Raw genomic sequence first — 26570 nt, 5'->3', positions numbered from 1 at the left:
TTCTATGACAGCTCTAACTCTGCTGGGGAAACTTTCTACCAGGTATCAGAACGCCTCTGGAAGAATGGCAGCCCATTCTTCCTGAAGAGCTGTAGCCAGAGCAGTTCGTGATGTGGGTCATTGGGATCTGGAGCGAAACTGGTATTCTAATTCATCCCAAAGGTGTTCTATGAGATTCAGGTCAGGGCTCTGGGCCAACCAGTTCATTTCTGGAATGTTATTGTCCACAAACCATTTCCCCACAGACCTTGCTTTATGGCAGGTAGCATTGTCATGCTGATACAGATGATAGTCATCACCAAATTGATCTTCTACCATAGACAGTATGCAACGGGTCAAAATGTCCTTGTACCTTTCTGCATCTAGATTTCATTGTAGTGTTGAGAGGGCCAAATCCATTCCATGAAAAACACTCCCACACTGTAACACCACCTCCTCCAAATTTCACTGTTGGCACTACACATGCTTGAAGGAATTGTTCTCCAGGCATTTGCCACACCCAGATCCTCCCATCAGACTGTCACATGGTAAAGCGTGATTCATCACTCCAAACCACACGTTTTCAGTTGTCTACTGTCCAGTGGTGTTGCTCTTTACACCACTGCAGGCAGCACTTAGCATTCACAGGAGAAATGTTTGGTTTATGGACAGCTGCTCGACCATGGAACCCCATTCCTCTTAACTCTCAATGCACAGGCATGGTGCTGGCTGGACAATTAGCAGCACTGAACTACTACTAGTATTTGTTTCACTCGATGTCTGGCGATTTCCACGAACCCTTCTTTAATGCTTGATGGTTCCTGTCTGTCATTAAACGTTGCCTACCCAACTGTGGTTTTGTTGTGCCTTCATGTTTCCACTTCACAATCACGTCATCAATTGTTGACTTGGGCAACTTGAAGAGAGTTGAAAAGTCTCTGACAGATTTCTTATTGATGTGGCAACCAATAACTAGTTCACATTCGAAGTCACTGAGCTCGCTTGACCTACCCATTCTTCTCATATTTCTTATCACTGATTTATCTCATATTTCTTATCGTGCCTCCTTTTATACCAGTAAGTGAGGTCGTAGTGACATCTAGATGTCAGTTTACAAATTACAGAGGGGTGTCTGGATACTTTTGATCAGATAGTGTATTTTAGTGGGATTATTTTAGAAGAAACTGATAGGACTAGGGATCTTGGAGTGTTAGTAGATAGGAGTTAAAGTTCAGGGACCATGTAGCAAAGATTACAAATACAACTCAAAAGAGAATTGCAATGCTGAAATGAACGTACACATATAAAGATAAGGATGTCATTTTTGCCTGTTGATAAGGCCTTACTTGGGCTATTGTGCACAGGTCTGGTCAAAAATGATATCTGGATTATGGAATACTCATCATGAAGACAGATTGAGAATTTGTAGACTGCAGACACTAGCAAACATGAGAAAGATTGGTGATATGATTGAGACTTACAAACTTCTGAAAGAGACATAAGATTTCGATTGATGGAATTTTTCAATTTATTGAGGGTGGGGAAAGGACAAGAGGGCATCTTTGGAAGCTGAGAATGAATGCTGCTAAGAAGGGGGTTGAGGGCTAGATTTGTCTCTCATAGGGTGGTGCATGATTGGAATAGATTGCCATTGGATGTTGTGAGTGCAAGCAGCAGGAACGAATTCAAGAATAAGTATCATAGCTCTGCATGTAGCATGTGGCCTCCCTTAATGAGTCCCTGACTCCCTGGAGGACTCTCTTAATAATAATAATTGCTCCACACATGTGGTTTTATCTCCAATAATGAATATATTCTATTAGATTCAACATTCTGTTTTGTAGGTACCCTATCAAAGTATAAATATCTTTTGTGGATAATTAGCACAAAAAAATTTTAGAAATTATTACTGCAGGTTTTCTATTCAATTTAATACAACAATTTAATCAGTTTAATAAAAATTTCATTTGCTTGCCTCTTTTTTATATCTAACATACATAAACCATCAACTTCCAAATATTCTCTCTCCCTAAACCACAAAAATCCAACCATTCTTCAAATACTTGTTCTTTATTCACTACTTTGTAGTGAATTAACACTAGAAAGGAAGTGTTAATTCACCTTATGGTGAATGGTTTAAACTCTTTGCTTGAAAATGATATACTGTATCTGGAACAAACATGTAAGATTTTCTGTCTTAAAACTTATTTTTGCTTTAGCTTGTTGCTTGTAATATTTCAATGCCACCATTTTCTTAGTCTACCAACTGATTTTTTAATTTTTTTTTATGAATTTCAGTTTGTAGCTAATTTAACTATTCTTTTTGCATCCATTCTGTTAACATGTTTATTCCATTCCAACCTTTTTTTTATTCATTTGTTTATGGGTTGCAACTGACATTCTTCATAAATCTTTTCATTTATTACTCTATCAAATTTTGTTTTATTAGCTATTTTTCTGAACATTTTTATTTCATATGTAGCATTTATCTGTTGTATTTTTGCAGTATCTATTCATTTTACTTGCACAAACTAATAACATCAGACTATTTATGTTTCTTTTGTTAGATCTTTATTTTTCCACATGGTTGAATTTAAATATCCTGATTTTTTTTAGCATTCAGAGGCTGTTCTTTTATTTCATTATGTTATATTTTCACTATTCACAGTTATTCCTAAGAATTAAATTTCAAGATCATTCTTACACCTTAGTTCCAATTTGCATCTTATTGAGTCTTTTGCAAACACCATCGTTTTTGATTTCTGGGTTGATATTTGCATCTTAAAACTGCTACATATCTGTTAAAATTTAAATCATTTTCTACAAGTAAAATTAGATAATCTGCATATCCAACCCAATTTTGATTTTTATTCAATTTAATTTTTGTTTCTTTAATTCTATTATTATTTCATCCATTTGTCTTTCATCCTGTTTAATTCTCATATTTAATACCACTTGTAAATAAAAAAATTTACTTAAAGAAATACCTTGTTTGATTCCTTTCCTTACAGGGATTTTCTGTGCATTTGTGTTATAATATATTATTAAACATTCATTTTTTTTATGTGTAATATCTTTAATCATTTTAGGAGTTTGCGCTGATATCTTTCTTAATGCTATTACTTACAGGAAATCCTGTAGTCTGATTCTGTCAAAAGCCTTCTTTAAGTCAATAAAACATAAATATTGGGTCATTAAATTCTACTCTTTTCTATTATTTGCTTTATAACATACATAGCATTAGTACATGATCTTCCATATGGAATCAAGTTATTCACATTATAATTTAGTCCTGATTCTTCTTTCATAATTTGTGTAAGGTGATACACAATAAGTTTATTACTCAATAGTTTTGGGGATTTAGATTTTATTCCTTTTTTGAAAAACTGGTGATATTTATCCTTCATTCACCAGGGATCTGTCTTTTCTTAAAGATACATTTGATCGAGTTTCTCAAACAAATTTAAAGAAGGTAAAGAAATGTTTTCAGTTATTTCTTTATCTCCATATTTTAGAAATTCTATCAATTCTAATTGATTTAAAATTTTTTGATTTTGAGATAACCGAGTCTATTAAATTATTATTTATTTCAATATCATCTGTGTTTTCTGCCTGTAGTATTTCTAGAATTTTTTGTTTCTTCATTTTCATATAAACTGGTAAAATAACTTTCTCACTATTCTCTTTATAAAAACACCATCTTTAGACATTCATAAATTTATTTTCTTTGATTTCAGATCACTCTCCACACTTGATTTTTCCATAAACAAATAGAAACTTCTGTTTCTTAAATTGTTCTTAAGTAGCAGAAATGTTTTACCCATTCTATAGGTATAGGGATTTTGATTTTGACTGCCTACACGGTAACATGTGGGTCTACGCATGAACATAAATTAGGATCAGGAGAATAGGTATACAGAAACTGTATCCTGAATGGGGACAGAAACTGCATGTTTCTGCCAATTTTCATTGTCTTTGTCTTCTTACTGCAGATTTTCATAAAAAATTTATTATGACAGTTATTCAATTTAGTCAGGAAAATTTGCAGAAGTTCAAATTGTACTGGATTTATTGCGAAGTATAACATCATGTGCATAAAGTAAAGAGCTGAGATTAACATCATCAATTTTGATATCAGATTTAATACTACTTCCCTTCATAATGTGTTCCATACAGATGATGAATACCATACGGGATGATGAACATCCTCGTCTCATACGTGATTTAACATGAAACCATCTTTCTATACCTCCTTCAATTCTAACTGCTGACGTACAACTCAAACAAAAACAAAGTATTGCTTGATATAATGTCCCATATAACTTCAGCATTTTGAATAGTTGTCCTCTTATCATATGCCTTTTGCAGATCGACAAAACTTAAATACAGATCATTGTTATATTCCCAAAATTTCTTAACTATTTGTCTTAAAGTAAAAATCTGATCTAACCAACTCTATTTAGCCTGAATCCAGTTTGTTCATCACCAACCTTCCCTTTCACAAACCTTCTCAGCTATTTCTCAAGAATACTTGCAAAAATCTTACAGGAACTTAGTAGAGAAAGGCCTGTGTAATTCTCACATTCACATTTCTTATCTTATACACTTCATATTTGGCTATGTTATTCTTATCTTGTAACTGTTTAATAAATGCCATTTTTTTGGTTTTTGATAGTGCTTTTATTTCTTTGCTTTTTACTCCAGGAAGTCCACTTGTTTTGCATTTTCCCATTTGTTTCCATCCTATTGCTTTATATGCTGCTTGTTTATCATCATCATCAAATTCCAGACATATGCCATCGGATGGGGGGTGTACAAGATCTTATGATAGTACTACATGAAAAGTTACATCATTACAACTTCCTATCAACAATTTTCCTCCAGATTAGCCTGTTATCTGTCATCATTTAAATATTATCAGATCTTATATTTTTGTCTTCTAAGGCACTTCTTACTGTATCAATACACATACATCTTGGTCTTGCCCTGGGTCTTTTCCTGAAGTCCTGGCAAAGAATGCTTCTTTAGCTAATCTTTCCTCTCCCATTCTGTTTAAATGGTCATATCACCTGAGATTAGCTCTGCTAACACATTCCTGAATACTGACAATATCAAGGTCTTTCCTAATATCTTCATTTTTAATATGATACTGCCATTGATATACCATCTGTTCAGTCCCCTAATCTTTCTTAAGATCGTCATATCTGTGGTCTCCATTCTTTGATCAAGAGTTTTATTTCTAACCCAGCTCTCAGATCCCTAAGGTAAAATCAGTGTGAACACTGTACTGAATTTGTATGCAGCTAGTTTAGTGTTTTGACTAATTTCCCTCTTATTCCATATAAATTGATTCAAGTTGACTTCCTAGCATACCAGCTTTATTAATTCTACTGTCTATTTCCAAATTTAATTTGCTATCTTCACTAAAAAGAGTACCTAAATAGCTGAAATGTTTTACTTGGTCTATCGGTTCTCCATTCAGGATGCAGTTGATGTTTCTGCCTATTTTCACTGTCTGTGTCTTTTGATTACTGATTTTCATATGAAATTTAATATAGAGGTTATTCAATTTGGTCGGGGAATCCTGCAAACTTGTCCTGGATTTATTTAAAGTATAACATCATCTGCATAAAGTAAAGAACTAAGATTAACATCTCCAATTTTGATATCAAGTTTAATACTAATTTCCTTCATAATGTGATCCATATAGATTATGAATAACAGTGGAGATAATGTTCACTCTTGTTGCACACCTCACTTAACATCAAACAATCTTCCTTACTGCCTTCAGTTTTAACTGCTGATTTACAACTCAAATAAAGACTATGTATTGCTTGATATAATGTACCATTTACACCATATAAATGGAGCAATCTGAACAGCTTTTCTCTTGGCACCTTGTCACATGCCTTTTCCAGATCTCATCATCATCAAATTCCTGCCATGTACCCTCAAGGGGTGTACAGGATATGATAGTACTACATGAAAAAAATCACATTATTACTAACTTCCTGTCTACAATTTTCCTCCAAATCAGTCTGTTACTTGTCAAGACTCCAACATTATCAGATCTTATATTTCTATCATCTAAGGTACCCTGTACCGTATCAATCCACCCATATCCCGTTCCTCCTTTGGGTCGCTTTGCTGCCAACCTAGCAGAGAACACTTGTTTTGCTAATCTTTCCTCGCCCATTCTGTTTAAGTGACCATACCACCTGAGATTAGCTCTGCTAACACATTCCTGGATGCTGACAATGTCAAGTTCTTTCCTAATATCCTCATTTTTAATATGATATTGCCATTGATGCCATCTATTCACGCCTATAATCTTTCTCAGGACTCTCAGATCTATAAGTTAAAACTGGTTTGAACACTGTCTTGTATACAGCTAATTTAGTGTTCCGACTAATTTCTCTCTTATTCCATATGAATTTATTCAATTGACTTCCTACTATACCAGCTTTGCTGATTCTGTTGTCTATTTCTATATTTAATTTACCATCTTCAGTTTTTTGCCAACTTTATAGGAACAATCAAAAACTATATAAGCTGATTTGTTGTAAATTTTTCAGTTTTGATCTACTTCAATAATTTTCTTGAACCTAATATTTTATAATCCATCACTCTCAAAATCTGTGGTATTGTTCAAATTTAATCAGTAGTATAAGAGAGCTCATAAAATTATTTTTGAAAAAAAAAATGGACATGTCCTCTTTCTCCAGTTAGTGATTCATGTATAAGAAAGAGAGTGGGCTGGATGGAGTGATAGGATGGGTTGGATGGAGTGATAGGACAGATTTTGAAGAATGTCTGCATTAGTAGAGAAATCTGAAGAGAAAGAGAGAGATGAAGACAGCACATTTATCATTACTTGTTGAACAACTTGAAAAACCAGTAACATGGTTGCAAAAGATGGAATGCAAACTATAAGTTGGCAGTTTGCTGAGATGCCATCTATCTGAGACTTTTCCATCGCACATATCTAGAGGTGATTGATGTAGGCAAGAAGATCCATTGCAGATCTTCTTGCCTACATCACTGAAACACATACTGATCACTGACTTACTAGCAATTCTCCAGTTAATGAAGATTATTGTTGATAACATTTTCCATTACTTTAGAGAGTATTTGGATATGAGCATTAGGTTTATAGTTTGATAGCAGACATTTATTTTCTTTATTTTTAGGATTTGGCTGAATATGCATTGGGGGTGGATGCAAAGTGAGTATGAATAGGTGCAGAGATGATACTCACTTGGCATCTCTGCACCCAATCATACCCATTTTTACCCATTTTTTTACCCATTTAGCCAATCAGGCTGGCCTGGTTGGCCAAGTGGTTAGCATATTCACTCTCCAACCAAAAGGTTGTGGGTTCGAATCCTGCTGTGGACATGGATGTTTGTGATTGTCTGTGAAAAAAAACTAGTGGTGGTTGTGGTGGGCAATAGATGGCATTGGTGTAGATGATGATGGTAGTAATTGCAGTTTGTGGTAGTGGGTGGATTGAGTGGTGGAGACAGAGAGTAGGTGCCCTCCCTCAATGAGTCTCTGGACTCCCTGGAGGTGTTACATAATAATAATAATAAAGGACAAATGTTAATTCAGGGGTTTGAGTACAAGTTGGTGTGGATACTGTCAGGACAGTAAGTCTTTTGGTACATTAGTTCAAGATTTTTCTGATGTTTTTCTGTCAGAAAGTAACAGGTGCCATGTGGTACTTTGTTCATGATTTAGTTGGAGTTTATTTGAATGTCTGTACAGCAGATGGAAGAGAACTAATGGGATGAGGTCAGCTTTGTCTTTAAGTGATGTTGCAGTAGTGCCATGTTGATTAGAGAGAGAGAGAGAGAGGGGGAGGCAGGAGTACAGATGGACAGAAATTTCTCCAGAAGGTCTTTGTAAGGGACCACGAGGTAATGCCATTTGGGCAAGAGGTGTATTTTATGCATTTAGCTTTCTCTTTAGAAGTTAGACTAAAATTTATTAATGATTGATTGTTTTACAATTATTACAGACATCAATGTGGACTGAGAATGAAGCTGGAGTTTTTTTCCCCTCATTCCAAAATGGATGATCTGTAACATGATCGGTAAGCATCTGGATCTAGAGAGCGAAAAGAATAGTCTGACTGTGGAAATGAGGAGTAGAACTCCTGGAGGTCTTCTCACTTGGTGGTATGATGCTGAAGGACATGGTATTGAGAATAGCTGAGGAAAGGCATCCCTATAAAAGTGAAACTCATATCGGATTATGGCTTGAGTTATTACTAAGAAGAGAGGTGATCTCAGCAGCATACTTGGAAGAACTGATTACAAAAACTCTTCACCAGCTTCTTCAATGATCTTAGTGTTGTTTGAATGAAGAGGATTGCTTGGTATTTTAGTTCGTAGATGAACAATTTGCTTTAGGTCAGATACTTCTGCATCGCTTCTAGTTTGGTCAGTAGAATTGAAGAAAGGCAGTTCAAGTTGGGAACATTCAAGTCACTAAGGAAGATTACTGTTTGGTTGGTAGGACTTGGTAATCAAGCTTCAAGTATAACCAAAGAAGTCAGAAAGATTTTCATTATTAGATTAGTGGTAAAGACAACAGATGAATGATTAATGGGTCAAGGAAACCTTGGTGCATGGAATTATGTACATTGTTTCCTCTGATAATATTCAGTATTCTGCAGATTGTGGTTTCTAATGCTTCAACTACAATAAACTAAACCTTTCATGGAATTAGAATTATATGTGTTATTTCATATTCTGCATATGCGAATTACATATAAAAAAAGACACAATTGAATTCCATCTATGATAATTAAAACTTTGTTTTATTTTATTTTTTCGTTTCACTGTGGTCACAGAAAAGGAAATTAAGGATTGTTTTCATAGTAATTATGGTTTTTTCCTCCTGCAAATAGACATGCAGACCCACTAACATCTGCAGTTGAGAGATTGCAGATTCTGGAGATATCATTAACTATTCTATCCCAGCAAAATTTTAATTTATAAAATCCAAGTTGGCTATGGCCTTTATATCTATACATAACAGAAGAAATGAGAAGTTATTAAATTACATTGACTACTTTTGGTTGCATTTCATATGCTACAGTAGTAGAATATTTATGGTAATAAGTATTAGAACAGAACTACATTTCAGAGAAATCTAAATTGTACGTACTTCAGTAATGTACAGTCCTCCTTTGGTCTTGATCACACTTTCCATTAATTTAGTGAGGATTCAGATATACTCTCCAGTTTCTAATACCTGATAACATAAATCAAGTAGTTTTGGTCATTCCATGTGTTAAGGGAAAAACTTATGTTAGAAGCTTAAAAGAGTGAAATTAATTTAATTTCACTTTTTTAATCTTTTCTCTGTTCTGTTTCGCTCCATTAAGCTTCTAACATGATTTTGGGCTATTCTTCTTTCAGTAACTGTTGATGCCTGCATATACTTTTGGTGAATGTACTAGTCTAGTTTATATCTGGATTTTAGTTGGTCATAAAGTTATTTTACTGGGTTGAGATGGGCTTCCATACATTATTTTTCTTGAACCATGTTAGAGTAACACCTGCAGTATGATATGTACATTGATGTTAAAAGAGACATGGGCCTGTTCTGTAAAACTGTCCGTGAAGGAAGCATTATGTTATTCCATTCTTTTCTTCTATGTAAAATTTATTATTGGCTTCCCATCACACCATCCTTACTTATTATTGTATATTTCCATCTTCACACAAAAAATATTCCTAAATAGTTAAAAATATGTAACCTCTTATATAGGCTTACTGTTGCTATTTTTATAAACAATTTGTCATTTGCAATTTCATAATTTGGCTGAAGGCTTGAATTTATTTAAAATGATATAGATTTACTTAAGATGATAATGCTTAAAAAACGAAGCTTAATATCACCTTATCTATCACATTTAATACCACTTTATTAATGATGATTTCCAACTTAATAAGGTTTCGAGGTAAGTGTGTTTTATATCCATAAATTGTGTGTGTTCTTCTGGCCAGTTTGTCTGTTTTGCATATTGGAAAAACTTCAGTTTCTGAGCGGGAAAATATGCCACCTGCATATGAAACAGGTTAACTCACCTCCAGTTGAAGAGTACTGACATATAAGCTGGGAACTGTTTTAAATCTCTACAGTACTATATACACTATCGAGATTTAGACATGTATCCCCATTCCCCCAGTACTTTATTATGTAAAACATCTGTATGTATTATTTGGCCAATTCTGTTTATAGTAAATTTAACCATTGTGCTACTGTAATTATACTCATGAGAAAGATGTAATTCTTCAAGTTGTGAATTTTACAAGTAATTTGAGCAAGTATTACTTTGCTCTATCATGAAATTTTGTTATAAATTCATTAATAGAGCACAAATACGAAAGAAAATTAATAGTAATCTCTGTATACATCACATAACATTAAGTATACTGTTATGTTATTAAATGCAAAGATACTAATTTAATTATTATTTGTCATCATCATCATTATTACCCAATTCCAGATATGTACCTTCACAGGGTGTTGAGGATAATTATGATCATACTACCTGAAAGAGTTACACCGTTACTAATTTCCAGTCAACAATTTTCCTTCAAGTTAAACTGTTATCTGTCAAGATTCTGATTTATCAGATCTTATATTTCTGTCTTTTAAGGCACTTTTTACTGAATCAATCCATTTACATCTTTGTCTTCCTCTGTGGTCTTATCCCTGTCAGTCTGGCAAAGAACATTTGTTTTGTTAATCCTCCCTTCTCTTGTTCTGTTTAAGTGACCATACTACCTGAGATTATCTCTGCTAACACATTCCCGGATGCTAACAATGTCAAGTTCTTTCCTAATATCCTCTTTTTTAATATGATATTGCACTGATGCCATCTGTTCATGCTTCTAATCTTTCTCAGGACTCTCATATCTGTGGTCTCTAGTGTTGGTCAAGTGTTTTACTTCTGACCCAGCTCTCAGATCCATAAGTTAAAACTGGTTTGAACACCATCTTGTATACAGCTAATTTAGTGTTCCGACTAATTTCTCTCTTATTCCATATAAATTTATTCAGTTGATTTCCTACCATACCAGCTTTGATGATTCTGTTGTCTATTTCTATATTTAATTTACCATCTTCACTAAAAATCGTGCCTAAATACTTGAAATGTTTTACTTGTTCTATACGTTCTCCATTCATGAACAGTTGATATTTTCAATGCTTCTGCTTATTTTCATTGTCTTGTCTTGTTATTGCTGATCTTCATACCATATCTATTAAAACAGTTATTCAATTTAGTCAGGGAATCTTGCAGACTTCTAGCGAATTTATTTAGAAGTATAACATTGTCTGCATAAAGCAAAGAGCTGAGATTAACATCTCCAATATCAGGTTTAACACTGCTTTCTTTCTTTCATGATGTGATCCATATAGATAATAATGGAGGGGATAAAGTACTTCTTGCCTGACACCAGATTTAACATTAAACCATCTTCCTGTACTTCCTTCAATTTTAACTGCTAACGTATAAGTATTGCCTGATATAATGCCCCACTGACACCATATAAACTGTAGTGTTTTGAATAGCTTCTCTCTCTCTCTCTCTATTGGCACCTTGTCATATGCCTTTTCCATATCGACAAAACTTAAATACAGAACTTTGTTATATTCCCATGATTTCTCAAGTATTTGTCGTAAAGTGAAGATCTGATCCTGACAGACTCTATTTGGCCTGAATCCAGCTTGTTCTTCACCCAGCTTTTCTTCCACAATTCTTCTTAACCGTTTTTCAAATATACTTATATATATCTTACCAGGAACACTCGGTTGAGAAATACCTCTGTAATTCTCACATTCAGTTTTAATTCCCTTTTTATAAATGGGTACTATGAGAGCTCTACTCCAGTCATCTGGAATTCATTCCTCTGCCCAATTCTTCTGAACTATGCAGTGCAGCCACTGTAAGACTTTTATACCTCTACACTTGAGAATTTCTGGTTGAATATCATCTACTCCTGCTGCCTTTCCACATTTTAAGCTTTTGATGGCTTTTTTCTACTTCAAGTATGGATATTTATTCCTGACTGCATGCCAGTTGAGTTTTTTTACCACTGTGCTATTACTGCTTGTTTCATTTAGCAATTTTTCGAAGTAATTACTCCATTCTTCAAGGATAGCTTTTTCTCCAGTTTTCATGTCATCTTTATCATCTCTAATTCCTTTTACAGCACTCTTTCCTCCATTCCTAAGCTTCTTCAACAACCTCCAGAATATTTTGCCCCTTCTTGATATTTATTTTCTATATTCTTGCCTAAGTCCTCCCATGACTTTTGTTTAGCTAGTTTTACACACTGTTTAGCTTTCTTACATTTGTCTCTGTATTCTGTAATAGTAAAAGCTGACTTATTTGCCAGGAACTTTTGATATGCTTTCTTCTTTTCCTTCACTGCCTCTTTAACTTCCTGTGTCCACCAGGGAGTTCTGATTTTTTTATCCTTGCAGACAACCTCACCACAGGCCTCTCTGGCTGAATCAATCAGTGTTTTCTTCAGAGCTTGCCACTGAATCTTCAAGGTTTAGTTCCTGTTCTCAAACTCTTTCATTTTTTCTTCAATAATGTTTGTGTATTTTAGCCTAAGGTTTATATCTGAGAGCTGATCAACTTTTATTTGCTTTAAAACTTTCAGACATGTTCTTCTTTTCAATATGAAATTTAATTTTATCCTTCTCAAAACTAAATGGTGATCACTTCCAGTTTCAAATCCTCTGTACACTCTGGTATTCTGCACCAGTGAGAAAACAGCACTATCAACAATAGCATAGTGAATGAGACTTTTCTTATTGCTTGTCTCTTCTCTCCATGTGTATTTGTGCTGATTATTATTTTTTGTTTGAACATTGTTGTTGAACATTGAGGTGTTTAAGGGTCAAAGATGTATAACTGAGAGGAGACCTCCACATAGCCTTTAAAGGAATGCGGAGAACCGACCACGGCTTCTGACATAATGTCCAATCCTCACCTTCTCGTGGTGCACCCTGTTGGGTATCTACCTGGATACTGAACGAACGAGGATGGGCTGGCAATTTGGGATTTAGCCGACTAAATTGTATTCTTATTGGCTTAAACCAATATAGAAAATGATAGTACAACATGACAAAATTTCATGCAGGCTGGGGCGCCAGAGAACCAGGGGCGAACAGCAAAAAGTCAGCTACTGGAACAAATCTGAAAACAAACCCCAACTCAACATCACCAGAGTTAAAGATCGGTACTATCAACGTAAGAAGCCTGAATGGCAAAGAAATGGAGCTTGCTGAGGAATTAGATAAGTACCAGATCGACATAATAGGGGTGACTGAAACAAAAAAGACAAAAACTGGTGAGATCTTTCTGAGCAATAAATACAAAATGTTATATTCAGGCAATGACAATCAAGGAAAAGAAGGAGTAGCCATAGTATTCAACACAAAATACGAGGCTAATCTTCTTGAATGGTAGTCAGTCTCAAGTAGAGTAATGTGGGCAAATATCAGAATGGGGAACTGGACAATGAGACTTATTTGTGTCTATGGTCCCACAGAAGGTTCTACTAAGGTAGAAGTGGAGGAATTTTTTGAGGCTTTAGAAAAAGCAACTGACACAAGGAAAAAGGAAAAGTTGGTCCTTGTTGGGGATCTAAATAGAAGAGCAGGAAGTGATTGACAGTCTTACAAAACTATTTTGGGAAAATTTGGAGAAAAGAGCAAAGCTAATAATAATGGCAAATATCTGCTGGATTTCTGCTCAGAACATAGACTGGTTATTACTAACACCATGTTCCAACATAAAAATGTGCACAAATTCACATGGAGAGAAGAGGCTAGGAATAAGAAAAGTCTCATTGACTACATTATTGTTGATAGTGATGTTTTCTCCCTGGTGCAGGACACCAGAGTGTACAGAGGATTTGAAAATGGAAGTGATCACTATTTAGTGTTCAGCACGATAAAATTGAATTTCATATCGAAAAGAATAACATGTAAAAACGTTTTAAAGCGAATAAAAGTTGAGCAGCTCTGAGATGTAAACTGTAGACTAAAATACATAAAGATTATTGAAGGAAAAATGAAAGAGTTTGAGAACAGGAACCAAACCTTGGAGATTCAGTGGCAAACTCTGAAGAAAACATTGATTGATTCTGCCAGAGAGGCATGTGGTGAGGTTGTCTGCAAGGATAAAAAAAATCAGAACTCTCTGGTGGAGACAGGAAGTTAACGAGGCAGTGAAGGAAAAGAAGAAAGCATATCAAAAGTTCTGGGAAATAAGTCAGCTTGTGCTCTTAGAGAATACAGAGACAAATGCAAGAATGCTAAACACTGTGTAAAACTAGCTAAGCAAAAGTCATGGAAGGACTTTGGCAAAAATATAGAAAATAAATATCAAGAAGGTGGCAAAATATTCTGAAGGTTGTTGAAGAAACTTAGGAATGGAGGAAAGAGTGCTGTAAAAGGGGTTAGAGATGATAAAGGTGACATGAAAACAGGAGAAAAAGATATCCTTGAAGTATGGAGTATTACTTTGAAAAACTGCTAAATGAAACAAGCAGTGATGACAGCACAGTGGTAAAAAACACTGACCAGGCATGCAGTCAGGAATACATATCGATACTTGAAGTAGAAAAAGCCATCAAAGGCTTGAAATGTGGAAAGGCAGCAGGAGTAGATGATATTCGACCAGAAATGCTGAAGTATGGTGGTATAAGAATCTTACAGTGGCTGCACTGCATAGTTCAGAAAGCGTGGACAGAGGGACGAATTCCTGATGATTGGAGTAGAGCTCTCATAGTACCCATATATAAAAAGGGAAATAAAACTGAATGTGAGAATTACAGAGGTATTTCCCTACTGCGTGTTCCTGGCAAGACCTATGCAAGTATACTTGAGAAACGGTTGAGAATAACTGGGGAAGAAAAGCTTGGTGAAGAACAAGCTGGATTCAGGCCAAATAGAGGCTGTCAGGATCAGATTTTCACTTTACGACAAATAGTTGAGAAATCATGGGAATATAACAAAGATCTGTATTTAAGTTTTGTCGATTTGGAGAAGGCATATGACAAGGTGCCAAGAGAGAAGCTATTCAATATGCTGCAGTTATATGGTGTCAATGGGGCATTATATCCAGCAATACTTAGTCTTTATTTGAGTTGTAAGTCAGCAGTTAGAATTGAAGGAAGTACAGGAAGATGGTTTAATGTTAAATCTGGTGTGAGACAAGGATGTACATTATCCCCTCTGTTATTCATTATCTATATGGATCACATTATGAAGGAAAGTGGTATTAAACATGATATCAAAATTGGAGATGTTAATGTCAGCTCTTTGCTTTATGCGGATGATGTTATACTTCTAAATAAATCCGCTACAAGTCTGCAAGATTCTCTGACTAAATTGAATAGCTGTTGTGATAGATATAGTATAAAGGTCAGCAATAAAAAGACAAAGACACTGAAAATAGGCAGAATCATTGAAAATATCAACTGTGTTGTGAATGGAGAACCTGTGGAACAAGTAAAACATTTCAGCTACTTAGGCATATGATTCATATATAAACAGCCTTTTCTCTTTGACCGTATACCCTATACCCTATCCGTGGTCTTGTCAATGATAGTGCTCTCCACTCCTCCTATGCATCTGACAAAAGTTGTAGTGCTCCATGAACACTCAATACTATTCTTCAATGTCATAATAACCTAGTAACCTCAATATTTCTAAAACAGTCTTTTTTTTTTTTCTTGCAAAATAAACCTTAATTCTTCTTCCCTTACTTTGGGTAATACTCAGATCATCAGTCAAGACCAGATCTATCTCCTTTTCGACTGACACTTCTAGCCTTTTCTGGCACAACATCACTTCTACAGCAGTCCTTAGATCCCAAACCAACTGGCTTTCTTTTTTTGGTCAAGGCAGCCACTAACTTTATCCAAATCTCAAATCTCCTCAACTTTGGAATACTAATCGCACATTTAGGGTGGTGCACAAGATACCTGTAAAAATTCCTAATGCTATCCAAAAGAGGGGAGTTGACAGGTAACAACCCCTCTCTCAAAGACTACCTCAGCCATTGTCTCAGAGACAAGCAATTTCTGCTTTGCATCTTTTCTATGGATATATCCAAAAAAATGCTGATCAGCAGAAATGGCATCTCCATCATTCTCCACTCCATTTCTGCTAGACCCACAGTAACATGAACAACAGTGACATTGTACAGCAGTCTAATATCAATTCACCATTTAACTGTTAACTCACTCTCCTTTTATTTCATCTACCTCTGTTATCTGGAAGTATGAAGTATTCCCCAAAGACTACAACCTTTAGTGCTTCAAAAAGAATATCAACAAATTCCTTCTCTCTTAACTCTTGCCCATACATGGCATCAGTTTGCTTTAGGTTCTGTAACCATTTATGTATGGGCGTGATATATTAAAAAGATAAACAATTGTGACAAAAAAAAAGCAAATTTTAAAATAGAATCTCTGTATTTTGAGAGAGGTGATAAAAAAATAATAACAAACTTACCTCTACATGAAGATTAGGTCCAAAAATAAGTTCAATGATTTTGTTCTCTGTCAACCAAGTTGCTAATGCATTGCCTACACTTTCTGCTTCCACTAAATTTTCATTGTGACAAAGCTCGTTGTACATGTTGATGTGACTCTGTTTTTATATAAAAAAAAAAAATTATTTATTATATAGAGAATTAAAAAGGCACCTTATTGAAAAAGAAAAATATAAATATTTAGTCATTTTTCTCTTCACATATAAAATAACAATGCGATAAAATTATTTAACTTGAACAATACCATATTAAATTAAAACGATTTTATTCTATTCCAAATAGTTAATGAAATAAGACAACTTACTACAGTAAATAATACTGTAAAAGTAAAATTAAAGATGGATGGAAAACCAAAGTGAGCAGTATAGAATGTTCAGGTATAAAAATGCAGCAGATACAAACAAAACATGATTTAATGGATTTTGCAGAACAGGAGGGGGTGGGGGATTACAGCGATAAATGTAATCTCACCAACAGCAGGAAATTTTTTTCAGTTAAAGACATGGCTATTCTGCATCCAGTTCCAACCCAACTCAGTTCTGATCATGCTGTTTGGAGAGTGGCTGAGTCTATAGGTGTTCCATTCAGGAAAATATTATCTACTGAAATATAAAGCAAGAAATTATGGCTAAGTGAGGTAAATACAGGGGAGGTGCTTAATATGGGGGGGGGGGGGGTGCTTAAGGGTCAAAGCTGTATAACTGAGAGGAGACCTCCACATAGCCTTTAAAGGAATGCAGAGAACCAACCACGGCTTCTGACCTAATGTCCAATCCTCACCTTCTCGTGGTGCATCCTGTTGGGTATCTACCTGAATACTGAATGAACGAGGATGGGCTGGCAATTTGGAATTTAGCCGACCAAATTGTATTCTTATTGGCTTAAATCAAAATACAAAATGATGGTACAACATGACAAAATTTCATGCCAGCTGGGGCGTCGCCCGGTTAAACAAGGCCACCATTGTTTTCACCAGGGAACCAGGGTGAACAGCGAAAAGTCAACTACTGGAACAAATATGAAAAAACACCACAACTCAACATCACCAAAGTTAAAGATTGGTACTATCAACATAAGAAGCATAAATGGGAAAGAAATGGAGCTAGATGAGGAATTAGATAAGTACCAGATCGACATAATAGGGGTGACTGAAACAAAAAAGACCAAAACTGGTGAGATCTTTCTGAGCAATAAATACAAAATGTTATATTCAGGCAATGACAACCAAGGAAAAGAAGGAGTAGCCATTGTATTCAACACTAAATATAAAGCTAATCTTCTTGAATGGCAGACAGTCTCAAGTAGAGTGATGCGGGCAAATATCAGAATGGGGGAATTGGACAATATGAGACTTATTTGTGCCTATGGTCGCACAGAAGGTTCTACTAAGGTAGAAGTGGAGGAATTTTTTGAGGATTTAGAGGAGGGGTCGGCAACCTTTTTGGATTGAAGAGCCGTTTTTAAAATTATATCTGTTAAAAAAAAAAATTAGGAAGCCACACGCAGTGATGAGCAACCAATGATCTGCGGTTGCATGCAGCCCTCTCAGATTTTTTGTGTGGTCCACGGTGTTCGTTTTGTACCGCAGAATTAGTATATTTTAATTAAAAATCTATTTAATGAATGCTGATTTTTACATGTGGATTTATTTGTGCAGGTCAAAAAATTAAAATATATCTAATAATGTAAAATAAATTAATACTTTCTTATTAAAGAAAAAGAAAATATTCTTTATGCTGATCGAACTGGGTATTTGGTTTACTATTTAATTACTCATCACTGCTTTAAATTTAGAAAATACAGTGAAAAATATTATAATTAAATTATTTGTTCAGTTTTTTTTTTTTTTTTTAACAGTAACACATTATCATACTTGTAAAACACAGGGGTGGCATGTCACACGAAATTATATGATATTTTTAAATATTAAATAACAAAACAAACATTTGCTCTTCCTTACAAAAATATATGTATAAAATCCAATAACATACCTATTTCTTTATTTAAAATATCTTCTTAATGTGACTTTTGCTGTTGAACTTCTTGGGATAGTTTCTCAATATGAGGCAAATACGCCGTAATTTTCATTTTCAAACATGATGAAAGACTCATGTTGTTTAGTAGGTTCTCAACTTACTTTTAATAAAATTCATATTAGAAAATATTTGCTCACAGAAATGTTGATCCGAAAATCAATACAAGTCCAAATGCGTATGTTTGAAATCACCGAATGTAAGTGTCCGGTAAACAATTACACGTGTTCAAATACAATCTGATCTTGCTTTCTAAGATCTTCTATTTCAGACCATTTTTTTGTATTGCATGGGTAGATTTTTTGTCTTTCCAACTCCACCAGGTCAGCTTTAAGATTTCTAAATTTCGAATTCCACAAATCCTAGGTTTTCAGGTCCTCTAACTGAAGTTGAAATGTAGCCTCATCAATTCCAGAAAAGGGTGAAAAATTTAATTCGGCAGGATTAATTTCAAGTGGTCGCAATAAAAATGACATAGTTGTTTTAGAAAGAACAATGACATTGTTCTTTTTAATTCCTCAAATCTCCAATTAAATGCAGATTGCATATTTACCGCAATTTCTTTGAAAAAGGTTAAATTTATGGAATTATTATCAGCTTGTTATTGTTGATATTTCTTCAACGTAGGAAAATATAATAATGTGCCTTTCTCTAAGTCTGTCGCAAACAAATATAATTTTTGTTCAAACGAAATCACTTCTAAAAGCAAAACTGCTGCATTTCCCTTTAGTTTCTTATTTAGTGCATTTAAATAGGAAGTCATATCCACCATAAAGTAGAATTTTTGTAAAACGTAAATAGAATGTAAAGAAGGATTATCGCGTATGATTTCAAAGAGTTCAAACACTGAAAGTATTAAATTCTTCAGCATTGCATTTACTAATTTCAATTGAAAAATATCCTTGACTTAATGTAAAATGTCCTTGATGAAATGAAAAATGTCCTTAACTTATTGCAAATGCTAAATTTAGGGTTTTTAGATTCTAATTTAATAAATAACATTCATTTTGCATTATTCAAAAATAGATTGTTCAATAACGAAAAGAGTGCAATTATTCATTCAAAGAGCAACATGTGGCTCTGGAGCTGCAGGTTGGCAACCCCTGGTTTAGAGAAAGCAGCTGACACAATGAAAAAGGAAAAGTTGGCCCTTGTTGGGGATCTAAATAGCAGAGTAGGAAGTGATTGTCAGACATACAAAAATATATTGTGAAAATTTGGAGAAAAGAGCAAAGCTAATAATAATGGCAAATAGCCGTTGGATTTTTGCTCAGGACATGGACTGGTTTTTACTAACACCATGTTCCAACATAAAAATGTGCACAAATTCACATGGAGAGAAGAGGCAAGAAATAAGAAAAGTCTCATTGACTATGTTATTGTTGATAGTGATGTTTTCTGCCTGGTGCATTTTGCATTATTCAAAAATAGATTGTTCAATAACGAAAAGAGCCGCAATTATTCATTCAAAGAGCACCATGCGGCTCTGGAGCTGCAGGTTGCCGACCCCTGGTTTAGAAAAAGCAGCTGACACAATGAAAAAGGAAAAGTTAGCCATTGTTGGGGATCTAAATAGCAGAGTAGGAAATGATTGTCAGACATACAAAAATATATTGTGAAAATTTGGAGAAAAGAGCAAAGCTAATAATAATAATGGCAAATACCTGTTGGATTTCTGCTCAGGACATGGACTGGTTATTACTAACACCATGTTCCAACATAAAAATGTGCACAAATTCACATGGAGAAAAGAGGCAAGAAATAAGAAAAGTCTCACTGACTATGTTATTGTTGATAGTGATGTTTTCTGCCTGGTGCAGGACACCAATGTGTACAGAGAATTGAAATTGGAAGCGATCACTATTTAGTTTTGAGCAGGATTGAAAATTGAATTTCATATTGAAAAGAATAACATGTAAGAAAGTTTTAAAGCGAATAAAGTTGAGCAGCTCTCAGATGTGAACTGTAGACTAAAATACACAAACATTATTGAAAAAAAAATTAAAGAGTTTGAGAACTGGAACCAAACCTTGGAGAATCAGTAGCAAGTCTTGAAGAAAACCTTGATTGATTCAGCCTGAGAGGCCTGTGGTGAGGTTGCCTGCAAGGATAGAAATATCAGAACTCCCTGGTGGACACAGGAAGTTAAAGAGGCAGTGAAGGAAAAGAAGAAAGCATATCAAAAGTTCCTGGCAAATAAGTCAGCTTTTACTCTTACAGAATACAGAGACAAATGTAAGAAAGCTAAATACTGTGTAAAACTAGCTAAACAAAAGTCATGGGAGGACTTTGGCAAGAACATAGAAAATAAATATCAAGAAGGTGGCAAAATATTCTGGAGGTTGTTGAAGAAGCTTAGAAATAGAGGAAAGAGCTGTAAAAGCAGTTAGAGACAATAAAGGTGACATGAAAACTGGAGAAAAAAATATCCTTGAGGTATGGAGTAATTACTTCAAGAAATTGCTAAATGAAACAAGCAGGGATAGCACAGTGGTAAAAAACACTCAACAGGCATACAGTCAGGAATACATATCCATACTTGAAGTAGAAAAAGCTATCAATGGCTTGAAATGTGGAAAGTCAGTAGGTGTAGATGATATCTGACCAGAAATACTGAAGTATGGTGGTATAAATGTCTTGCAGTGGCTGCTCTGCAGTTCTGAAGGCCTGGACAGAAGGACGAATTCCCGATGATTGGAGTAGAGCTCTCATAGTACCCATATATAAAAAGGAAATAAAACTGAATGTGAGAATTACAGAGGTATTTCCCTACTGAGTGTTCCTGGTAAGATATATGCAAGTATACTTGAGAAACGGTTGAAAAGAATTGTGGAAGAAAAGCTTGGTGAAGAACAAGATGGATTCAGGCCAAATAGATGCTGTCAGGATCAGATCTTTACTTCACGACAAATATTTGAGAAATCATGGGAAGAAAACAAAGAAAGATCTCTATTTAAGTTTTGTCAATCTGGAAAAGGCATATGACAAGGTGTCAAGAGAGAAGCTATTCAATACGCTACAGTTATATGGTGTCAATGGGGCATTATATCAAACAATACTTAAGTCTTTATTTGAGTTGTAAGTCAGCAGTTAGAATTGAAGGAAGTACAGGAAGGTGGTTTAATGTTAAATCTAGTGTGAGACAAGGATGTACATTATCCCCTCTGTTATTCATTATCTATATGGATCACATTATGAAGGAAATTGGTATTAAACATGATATCAGAATTGTAGATGTTAATATCAGCTCTTTGCTTTATGCGGATGATGTTATACTTCTAATAAATCCGCTACAAGTCTGCAAAATTCCCTTACTAAATTGAATAACTGTTGTAATAGATATGGTATGAAGGTCAGCAATAAAAAGAGAAAGACAATGAAAATAGACAGAATCGTTGAAAATGTCAACTGCGTTGTGAACAGAGAACCTGTGTTACAAGTAAAACATTTCATCTACTTAGGCACAATTTTAAGTGAGGATGGTAAATTAAATATGGAAATAGACAACAGAATCAACAAAGCTGGTATGGTAGGAAGTCAATTGAATAAATTCATATAGAATAAGAGAGAGAAATTAGTCAGAAGACTAAATTAGCTGTATACAAGACAGTGTTCAAACAAGTTTTAACTTATGGATCTGAGAGCTGGGTCAGAAGTAAAACACTTGACCAACACTAGAGACCACAGATATGAGAGTCCTGAGAAAGATTAGAAGCATGAACAGATGGCATCAATGGCAATATCATATTAAAAATGAGGATATTAGGAAAGAACTTGACATTGTCAGCATCCAGGAATGCATTAGCAGAGCTAATATCAGGTGATATGGTCATTTAAACAGAATGGGAGAGGAAAGATTAACAAAACAAGTGTTCTCTGCCAGGTTGGCAGGAAAACGACCCAGAGGAAGACCAAGATATGGGTGGATTGATACGGTACAAAGTGCCTTAGACAATAGAAACATAAGATCTGATAATGTTGGAGTCTGGACAGGTAACAGATTGAATTGGTGGAAAATTGTAGATAGAAAGTTAGTAAAGATGTAAATTTTTCATGTAGTACTAAAATATCCTGTACACCCCTTGAGGGTACACGGCAGGAATTTGGTGATGATGATGATGATGATGAGGTAAATACAAAGTTTAGTCCCATGATATGGTTGTAACTGGACAGGATATCAGTAGTGCATGGGAATCATTTAAAAAAAAAAAAATGGTATTTAATGCAATATCAGAATGTGTTCCCAGAGTTCAATAAATTAATAAATAGGGTAAAAGTGAAATGGATGTGCAATCTTATTAAGTAATAAATTCTGGGGAAAAAAATTATGTGGGAGGAATACCATGTGCATAGGATGACATCAGTTATGAAAATTCTAATGCACAAGCAAAAAAAAAATAAAAATAATAAAAAAAATACAAATATTGTATGAAGAGCTAAGTCTGAGTGTAAAAAGAAACTGGCACCACAAATTAAAGCTAATCTAAAAGAATTCTATCATTATGCTACCACTACAGTGGATAAAGAAGCTCAGATGCATGATAAGGAATACTACAGCTTTGTATAAAGTGAATAAGAATTCAGCAAACAGGAACTAGTAGGATATATCAGCACTGATTCTAAAGTGCGTTCAGCTGAACTGGCTGTGTAATGAGTCTCAGCACACTGCCGAACACACAGGAGTGGAAAGAACATATGTTAATCCTATTGCTCAAGGATGATGCAGACTGATGTGTCTAACAATCAAACTATTAGTTTCTTTAGTGGTGGTGAAGATTTTGGAAAACTCAGAGCTCACATACATAAAACAGTTGACAGAGAATCTATACTTTGCAAAGAACAGCATGGGTTTACTAAAGGAAGATCACATTTGAGTAACTTGCTTGCATTTCAATATAATGTTATGGTTCAGTAAGACAAGGGGGGAAATGGATAACACAATGATGCATTTAGACTTTGCTAATGTTTTTGAAATGGTACATGGAAAGCTGCTGCATAAGGGGGGTGTAGACCCTGTAGGTCTATAACATTTAAGATGACCAGTGGTGTACTCCAGGAATCAGTCCTTGGTCCAATCAGTCCTTGTTATTCATTCTTACATTACTGACAGTGGGAAGGATATGATAGGAGATACAAAGCAATTTGCACAGTGCTTTGTATGAGCACTGTGCAAATTTGCAATCATTCAAATCATTCTGCAAATACAAAGTATTTGCAGAATGATTTGAATGAACAGGATAGAACTGTGGATATATGAAAATGGCTATCAGTTTAGTGTTGGTAAATTTATGCACTCTGGTGTGATGAATTATCCAATATGTGTTATAATAGTGGGATTATGCTATAAAAAAACTGATCAGACTAGTGATTTTGCAGTTTTAATAGACAAGAATTTAAAATTCAGATGCCAATATAGTGAAGAATGCAAATACAACTCAGAGGTCAATTGCAATGCTGAAACAAACACTGACATATAAGGGTAAAATGAGGTAAGGTCATTTTGCCTTTTTAATTGCAAAGCTGAAACAAATACTGACATATAAGGGTAAGGAGGTGAGATCATTTTGCCATTTTAGAAGACCTTGATACCACCACACCTGGACTACTGTATGCATATCTGGTCTCCTGGTTTCCAAGGTAATGCAGACACAGTAAAGAGTGTTTAAAATGATACTGGGACCGTGAAATGAAAACTATGAGGAGAGATTAAGAATTTGTAGACTACAGACATAGCAAAGAGGAGAAAGAGGTTTGATATGATGGAGACCTTCAAACTTCTGAAAAGATCATATAGGATATGGGTAGATGGAATGTTTCATTTTATGGAAGGTGGGGAGAAGACAAGAGAGCATCCATGAGACTGAATGTAGTTAAGAAAGGGACAAGAGCCAGGTTTTTTTTTTTTTTTTTCATGGAGCACTGCATAATTAGAATGGCTTGCCTTTGGAAGTGGTGAGTGCATGTAATGTGAATGAACTGAAGAAAAGGTATGACAGTTGATGTGGGTGATATCTCTCAGACATGTGGTTCCATATATGTAAGGTATATGTAAGTTCCATATATATCCCTTTTTTATTCCACATATTCCTTTTTATTCAAAGCCATGACTGGCCACCACTTATGTCTTTCTAAATATATTCATGTTATACTGGGGTGGGGGCTATGCCCCCCCCCCTGGTGCCTACGCTGCCCAACCCCAGTGTTCCGGACTGGTAGGCCAGTTCTCCTTCAATTCTGATGATTCAAATCTCAAATTTTGAGGGCTCGACACCCAGGGTAACCCCTGAGTGTTGAGTCTTCAAAAGAGGGCTCCAACCCCCCCCCCCGAGTTCCAGACTGGTAGGCCAGTTCTCCTTGAATTCTGATGAGACTCAAAAGGGGGTTCCCCCTGGCACCTACCCCCACCCCCAAGTTCCGGAGAGTTGGCTGTCTTAGTTAATACATGGTATTGTATCAACCAGTTGTTAATTCAGCTTGGTTCATAAATATGGAAGTTTATACAAGTAACAGAAAATGAATTTAATAATCAAAGATGCAGAAAATCAGAGCACTTAAAAATTTAGAAGAGAATTAGACACTTATACTTTAAATGAAAAGATCAAAGAATACAGAAAGAACAGAAACTACAAAAAGTGGATGAGTGGATAAACGTGCAACAAAAGAAAGAGAGAGAGAGAGAGAGAGAGATGAGAACAAGCAAATATTTAATCCTTAAGAAGAAGAATACTAAACAGAGAAATTTGGCTCTTATAATTCCCAATTCAATACTAAATTCAATGTGGTTTTCCCTTTTATATAAACTGACATGATGAGAGCTCTGCTCTAATCATATGGGATTTATCACTATGACCAAGCTTTATGAAGATTATGTAAAATTTGAACATTACCATATTTTCTTGATTCTTGGCTTTTCTTCTATCTCAAGTGCTACTGACTATATTCCTCCTTGATATTTTCTACAGCACTTCTATCACATGCTAATTCATTTAATAACAGTTTTCAAAATAATTAGTCTAGACATCCCAAACATCCTTACTTCAGTTTTATATTACTCTTATAATCCTTAATTCCTTCTGTTATACACTTATCTTTCAAATTCTTTTCAATATCTTACCAAGATTTCTGTTCAGCTACTATCACACATATATCAGTTAATACTTAGCTAATGTCAGCAAATGTAAGTGCTTTATAGATTTTACAGCTTATGGCTGGTGGGAAAGAACTCATGGTCATCCTTGGAAACAAAGGATGTGATGAGCAACCATGTGAGTTCTAGGTTCTCTCACAGCATATATGGAATGGGCTACCAGTGTATGTTTTAAGTGAATGGTTTTAAAGAAAGATATATTAGATAATTAAGTTATGTGTGATCTGAAAAAGGCCTACCTTTAATGAGTGATTTGCAGTCTCTCCCAGAGAAGTCTACATAATTATAATAATAATAATTATGATAGGGGTGCTTAAGGGTCAAAGCTGTATAACTGAGAGGAGACCTCCACATAGCCTTTAAAGGAATGCGGAGAGCCGACCAGGGCTTCTGACCTAATGTCCAATCCTCACCTTCTCGTGATGCACCCTGTTGGGTATCTACTTTGATACTGAACGAACGAGGATGGGCTGGCAATTTGGGATTTATCCGACCAAATTGTATTCTTATTGGTTAAACCAAAATAAAAAATGATGGTACAACATGACAAAATTTCATGCCGGCTGTGGCGTCGCCCGGTTAAACAAGGCCCCCGTTGTTTTCGCCAGGAAACCAGGGCGAACAGCGAAAAGTCAGCTACTGGAACAAATCTGAAAACAAACCCCAACTCAACATCACCAGAGTTAAAGATCGGTACTATCAACCTAAGAAGCCTGAATGGCAAAGAAATGAAGCTAGCTGAGGAATTAGATAAGTACCAGATCGACATAATAGGGGTGACTGAAACAAAAAAGACCAAAACTGGTGAGAT

General features: G+C 35.1%; 1 protein-coding gene across 1 annotated transcript in view; it reads right to left on the bottom strand.

Moving 5' to 3' along the window:
• Nucleotides 1-26570, bottom strand: part of puf (ubiquitinyl hydrolase 1 puf) — a 1013305-nt gene that overhangs the window by 921054 nt on the left and 65681 nt on the right. Inside the window, exon 7 of the mRNA XM_090399560.1 lies at nt 16540-16677. Coding sequence (XP_090255686.1) covers nt 16540-16677 — 138 coding nt within the window. The remainder of the gene's footprint in view (nt 1-16539; nt 16678-26570) is intronic.

This window comes from Typopeltis vanoorti, chromosome 10, assembly GCF_054136105.1.
Source record: "Typopeltis vanoorti isolate ZY-2024b chromosome 10, IOZ_Tvanoo_1.0, whole genome shotgun sequence".
NCBI classification, from domain to species: domain Eukaryota; kingdom Metazoa; phylum Arthropoda; class Arachnida; order Uropygi; family Thelyphonidae; genus Typopeltis; species Typopeltis vanoorti.
The sequence above is the reverse complement of the archived record's forward strand: the minus strand, read 5'-3'. Positions and strand labels throughout refer to the sequence as shown.